The sequence below is a fragment of the Polyodon spathula genome, unplaced genomic scaffold (assembly GCF_017654505.1).
Source record: "Polyodon spathula isolate WHYD16114869_AA unplaced genomic scaffold, ASM1765450v1 scaffolds_2339, whole genome shotgun sequence".
Classification (NCBI taxonomy): domain Eukaryota; kingdom Metazoa; phylum Chordata; class Actinopteri; order Acipenseriformes; family Polyodontidae; genus Polyodon; species Polyodon spathula.
This window is the reverse complement of record NW_024473813.1, coordinates 629-7,648: the sequence shown is the minus strand read 5'-3', so window position 1 is coordinate 7,648 and position 7,020 is coordinate 629. Positions and strand designations below refer to the sequence as shown.

The 7,020-nt window shown below is 42.1% G+C and overlaps 1 protein-coding gene across 1 annotated transcript; it reads left to right on the top strand.

The window, feature by feature from the left end:
• Positions 1–64: 64 nt before the first annotated feature.
• On the top strand, positions 65–6,551 carry LOC121310607 (GTPase IMAP family member 8-like; the record flags this gene model as incomplete). The annotated part of the gene is made up of 4 exons (XM_041243670.1): positions 65–378; positions 4,455–5,360; positions 5,626–6,320; positions 6,423–6,551. Coding segments are annotated over 4 exons (2,044 nt in total), but the record flags the coding sequence as incomplete, so codon positions are not given.
• Positions 6,552–7,020: the final 469 nt, after the last annotated feature.

Genomic DNA, 7,020 nt, shown 5'->3' with positions numbered 1-7,020 from the left:
CTGCTTCAAACTCTGGTAGTGAGCAGGAGAAGGGAGCGATCACTACTGCTTCAAACTCTGATAGTCAGCAGGAGAAGGGAGCGATCACTACTGCTTCAAACCCTGGTAGTGAGCAGGAGAAGGGAGCGATCACTACTGCTTCAAACCCTGGTAGTGAGCAGGAGAAGGGAGAGATCACTACTGCTTCAAACTCTGGTAGTGAGCAGGAGAAGGGAGAGATCACTACTGCTTCAAACTCTGATAGTCAGCAGGAGAAGGGAGAGATCACTACTGCTTCAAACTCTGATAGTCAGCAGGAGAAGGGAGAGATCACTACTGCTTCAAACTCTGGTAGTCAGCAGGAGAAGGGAGAGATGGCGAGAGCCAGTTCAGGCCCCGGTGAGTTGTTGTTATTATTTCTTTATCTATATTAATGCCTGTAAAGAACATGTTCACTTAATGCTGTGCTGTGGTATAGCAGCAGGAAACTTGGATCAAGCGCAGCGGCACTCAGTGTGAACAAGAGGGAGAGAGGGAGGGAGGGAGGGCAGGGAACGCAGTGCAGAGAGGGAGGGACTGAGGGAGAGTGTGCAGTACAGGATTCATTTCCAGTTCAGGTATTCAGAGACTGGGCAGTAGTGATCAGCGCCCTGTGCTTTTGAAAGCTTGCTGAGGCTATAGCTCATTTTGTACTTCAGTTTAACTTATAATAACCTTTTTGTAACACCATCAGACAGTAAAAAAGCTGTAACTTTTTGGGGTTCAATTTTGATTTAATTTAATGTAAAACGTTTTTGAATTTGAAAGACACATCAGACACAGGAGCCTGTCCACACTATTCCTGCTGGATAAATACGAAAGCTGCTTTTTAACATGGCAAATGCGAGCAATCCATTTCTAAAATCTCATAATGAACAGAACTACTCATTTTAAAATGTCTTTTTTAATGGTGGAGGGCAGAGAGCAGATATTTTGTATGTTAGATCCTGGTCCTGGAGACCCCACTGTCCTGCTGGTTTTTGTTCCAACTGAGCTCTCAATTACTTAACTAAACCTTCAATTAAACTAATAATTTGCCTAATCAGAGCTTTTAATTAATTTAATTACATAGAGATTTAAGTATAACATTGTATAAATTAATTTGAATTGCCCAACTTTTTATGAGCTATACAATTTAACAAGTCAAATTAGGTTAATTATTAGATCCGTTCAGGCTTCAGTTCAGTAATTGAGGAGCTCAGCTGGACGTGGGGTTCCAGGACCAAGAATGGGAGCCATTGATCTAGATCCAGCAAGGTGACGGATCTGAGACACTGCATCTTTAAATGACAGGGCAGAGTGCAGCGCACAGCACTGAGAGCAATAAAGCTAACAGTAAAGAGCTAACATGGACCTCGTCCAGATAATAAATATCTCATAACTCATGTAAGAAGACTGACTAAAACGGCACAGTCATTATATCAGCGGGTTTGAACCCATGAGCCTCCAGTGAGAGTCCAGAACGCTAACCACTGCTCAATCTGACTCCAAACATCTCATCCTTGAACAACAGACACAGCATTAAAACAGGCAGTTTACAGCCCTTCACACGCCCATCAGAGCAGAGCGAGTGCCACAGTACTGTACAGAGCACTATGCAAGCATTGCATAACTCTGTCATTGAATAAAACTACAATTCAGACACACCTCAGTTTATACTAATTCAATCTGTTAAGTGGCACTACTTGTTATTTTTTACAATTGCCCCTCACACCGCGTTTAAATAGACGAATGGGAAGCAGGTTCGGGTCGGTCTTGAAGAAGCTGCGTGTCAGGAGGACCTGCTTGTTGGAAAAGCGAAGATTGCAATCTCCTTTATTGTGTTAACAGGTGATCCAAAAAAAAAAAAAACGTTAGCATGGGTTGATTGACAGAAAATAAATTCTCACGATGCAATGGTTATTAATATTGTACATGTTTGATTGTGTCTGCAGCAATGTGTTAAAAAAAATAAATCCTACCCCCTACTCCATCATGATATTAAAATAAAATAAGTATTATACTGGATTATTGTGTTCCTGGATACAGTATGGAAGTGCCAACCCTTCCTTCCATTTTTCCTTTGAAGTGCTGCAATAAAAAACAGTTACAGTTGGCTATCAGTCAATCATCAATTGAAATTTTAGGAAGCATGTGAAACTGTTAAACGTTTCAGTAAACAGTATTTATGGTTGATGTTTTTGAGTTTTGTTTTAGATGGATTTTTTTTTTTTTTTTTTTTTTAACGGGGCTGTTAACATCGAAATTCTTACTTTATGGAAGTTTCTTTACCAGTGTAAACGAAATATAACGTAGAATTTTATTAAAAGAAATACCCTATTTTCTTTTTTCGTGACATCTTTCAAATATTTTGCAAACACCGCCACTTATCACACAACAGATCTGAACGAATCGTCCACAGTCACACATTAATACATGTGTAAAGAAATCAAGTATCCTGAAATGTGTAACAATAGACCGGTCTGCATGTGTGGTTAACTCACATCCACTGCTCATGAAACTTGGCAGGGAAAAGCCTTTGAAAAGGCCCCGTGAAACACTCTCAGTATTTTACCTTGAAGGTCTTCATTTCTTTGAGATTCCAGGACATGCTTGTGAATCCACGCCCACTCACACATGTAAACATCGATTTCACGTGAGAATCTTAAAGAAGCTTCACATGTGTAAACGAGAGATATCATGCTGCGAAGATGGCAGAGGGTCAATTGTTTTTATGTTTGCAGCACTTTCTTCTTGTTAGATTGGCGTTGAGGGATAACCCTAATTTTGTAATGTCTTCTGTTCAGCTATTCATAATGCTAGCGATTGTCAGCAGCTAAACCACATACACCAATACGCTTCAAAATATCAGCAAGAATGGGACACTGTAACTGTTGAAAATTTAAAATAATCTAAGGTTTTTTTCATTTTAAATGGCACTGTGAAGATGTTTCCGTAGTTGACAGCGAGATCAGTTGTGTAGGTGTTTGTACGTGGCCTATAAAAAAATGAATACAGTTTCATTCAATGAGTTTTTTATTAAAGAAATCCCCTAGACACAGCTTGAGTTTAAATTGCAGCGCTGTCACACCCAGTGCCTTTCTTCTCTCCTTCATGTACTTTACTGTTACTATGCAGTCCCAATTAAAAAAAAAAAATCTATCTGCACATGTGCTAGAATTCTGCATCTCTGCGGGCTGCCAGCCACAGTGATGGACAAGGGGGGTGAGCAGAATAGGGTCATTATATATGCTGCTTGTACGATTTCAATTTATTGGCAGAATAGATTGTAGTAATCAAGATATAAGCCCCTGAACAATTATGTGTGAAAAGCAGCGCGGCCGACAACGGCAGACCTACAACGAGGCATTAAAAAAATATCAAAATCCATCAGCAGATCAGATCTTTCATTACAATTTACTTCATTCACTGCGACACGTGGATTATTTCTCGTCAGACTCATGTAGACTGTATTTTGGGGTCTTTCACGCTAAAGAGTTTGAGAATCCAAAGGGGCGTTACTGTGGCTAGTATAAATACCCCTCCACACACACATTTCATTTGCATAGCGAAGTAGGGAAGTAGGCGTTCCCAGGAAATGAAAGGCATTACATGTACAAGTAAGAAAGTACCAAGTCCACGTTAATCTCACGAGAAATGTCAAATACACACGTAACGTGGGCTGTAACTGTATCTAATTCAGAGTGCTAGAAGATGCTTTCTCATTGTCATTATTGTGCTGAAATAAATGCGTAGATTTTAAAGTGATGGGTTTAAAACATCTTTACTCTGTGTGATTTCATGTCCTTAAGGCTCACCTTATTTAGGACGCTATGATATTGTAATGACACGCTAATTTCTTCCTCTTAAGTGAAAACCCCCTCATTTTTGGAAATAAGGAGCCCCTTACTAACACACACTAATAAGGACATTTTGTGAATGAGGCCCCTGGTCCTGTATAGCAGAGAATAACAGAGAACACAAGTAACAGAATATCAAACAGATCAGAAAGCAAAGAACACCAGCTGCATTTTAAAAGGAGTCTTTTTACAGCTCATAGAAAATGAATCAGATCAGAGTGATGAAGCAAATCAGATCTGGATCGATCCCTGATCCTGCAAGCTTTCAAAACTGCTAATCCTTTATAAATTGCTAGGCTAGGATAGACAGGCACAGTGCAGCTGCCAATGGTTTTATATGGTGTTGGACAGACCAGTGCAGGATTTATTGCTAGTATTGCTGGGTATTGTATTGCTAGTATTAACAGCAGTGTGCATAAACACAGTTTACACACCTTGTTGTATCACACTGTGCTATTCTCGCTTTCAGCCTTTATACTGCAACTCTTTAAAAAGTGTTTTCAGTACACAAAAAAATAAAATAATGAAATTGCCAAAGTCAGAAATCTAGTTGTTTATTTATTTTTAAGAGGAATTCTCTTTTGTTCTCTGTAAAAGGGCAGGGAATCACGGCTGCAGGACAACAGGCTGAAGAAACTGTTTCTCAGGAGCTGCGCAGCCCCTCTGAGCTGAGGATCGTGCTGCTTGGGAAGGACTGGGCTGGGAAGAGTTCAGCTGGGAACACCATCCTGGGCAGAAAGGAGTTCACCTCTGAAAAGAGCTCGTTTGCTGGAATAGGAGAGTGTGAGAAGAGAACAGGAAAGGTGTCTCTGAGGCGGGTCACTGTGGTCAACACTCCAGACTTGTTAAACACAGGCAGGGTGGAGATTGAGAGATGTGTTTCACTGTCCGCCCCGGGACCCCACGCTTTCCTCTTTCTGATACGGGTCATACCAAGAAATATAAAAGACACTGACAGTGAATGGTGGGAGTCTGCAGTAAAAACCAATTGCAGAGCCCTAGATAAAGTTCAAGAGCTGTTCGGTGAGAGAGCTGTGAGGAACACGATGATCCTTTTCACCCGCGGTGATGATCTGAAAGGCTGGACGATTGAACAGTACATTGAGGAGGCTGGTAAGGAGTTCCAGCAGCTTGTTGAGAAATGTGGGCACAGGTATCATGTTCTCAACAATATGAACAGAAACGATCACAGTCAGGTCACACAGCTCCTGGACAAGATAGACAACATGGTGAAGGGGAGTGGAGGCAACTACCTCTCAATATCTTCTGATATTTACCAGGAAGTAGAAGGAAGAATTAATCTAAAAGAACAGGAGCTGATGAGGAAACACACAGCGGAACTGAGAAGAAAAGAAGAGGAGATGAAACAGAAATATGAAGTGGAACTGAGAAGAAGAGAAGAGGAGATGCTGGAGAAGTTGAGAAAGCAGATGAAGAAAGATTCAGAAGAATCCAAGCTGCCTGTCAGGAGAAGAAACAGCAATAATTCAGACCCTCACAACTGTAAGTATTCTTTTCATCCATCCTTTCTGAGACACCTCCGAAGTTCAGTCAGTAACATACATTAGTCAATAACAATAAATGATTGCATATGCTGTTACTCTCTATAAAGTGTGTTTTTAATATTTTACAATACTAATATAATATTTCATGTATGATATGTCGTGTAATCATAGAATATCTGTGTTGCTTTTTAGAGACACCATTAGTAACTTCAGTCACATAGATAACATTTAGCTTTTTGAACCAATAAACTTTTCCATTCCAGTGCCTGGAAAGACTCCCAGTGCATCTGCCCTACCAGCTCCCAGTCTTTCTGAGCTGAGGATGGTGCTGCTTGGGAAGACTGGGGCTGGGAAGAGTGCAGCAGGAAACACCGTCCTGGGCAGAGAGGAGTTCAGATCTGAAGCCAGCTCCTCTGCAGGAACGAGGGAGTGTGAGAAGAGAGAAGGAGAAGTGGCTGGGAGACGTGTTGCTGTTATTGACACTCCAGAGCTCACCTCTCAGAACAAACTCCCGATAGGCAGCTGCATGTCTCTGTCTGCCCCGGGACCCCATGCTTTCCTCCTGGTGATACCGGTGGGACGATTCACAGAGGAAGAGAGCAGAGAAGTGGAGACAATCCAGGAGATATTCGGAAAGGAGACTGTCAGGAGGTACGTGATGCTCCTTTTCACACACGGTGACAAACTGAAAGGCAAGACCATTGAGGACTACATTGAGACAGGCAGCAAGGAGCTACAGCATCTTGTTGAGAAATGTGGGACCAGGTATCATGTTCTCAACAATATGAACAGGAACGATCGCAGTCAGGTCATACAGCTCCTGGACAAGATAGACAACATGGTGACTGGAAACAGCGGCTACTACACTAGCGAGATGTACCAGGAGGCAGAAGCAAAGATTAGACAAAGGGAAGATGAGATACTGAAGGAAGAGGAAGAGAGACTAAGAGAAAAGCAAGTGAAAGAAATGGCGGACCTGAAAGCAAAGATGAAACTGGAAATCCAGAAACAAAGTGAGAATATCAGAGAGCTGGAGAAGAGGATAGGAGTGCTGGAGGAGCGGACGAGAGAACAGGAAGAGAATCGCAGGGTCAAACTGGAGGAGGAGTTGATTGAAAAGGGAGAGGAGCGAGAAAGGGTGGAGCGTGAGAAGGATGAGTGCAGGGAGCAGGAGGAGAGAGACAGAAGAGTATGAGGAGAAACACGGCAGAGAGATGATAGAAGTCAGGCAGCACATCATGGAGATCATCAGAACAGAAGCAGAGATCCAATGAGTTTATAAATACATCTCAAAAGCAAGAGGAGACAATAACCAGGAGCAGTGAGAGAAGGGGCCGAGGTAGGGACAGTATTACACACAGTAACCAGAGCAATCAGAGAAGAGACAAGACTAGGAGCAGTAATGCATGCAACAATAGATTCAATGAGAAAAGGGTCAAAAGAAAAAGCTGTTAAACATGCAGTAACAATGAGAGAAGGGGCTGCGATCGGGACAGTGTTGCGCACAGTAGCAGACGCAATAGAGCACAATGGAGCAGAGGAACCCATTCAAAAGAGCAACGAGACATTAATCAATAACTTATGAACAGGAAACAACCCTGGAGCCTCAGAGCTCACTGCAGTGTGCTCTCTCTGTAGGCAACATTAACATGGAACAG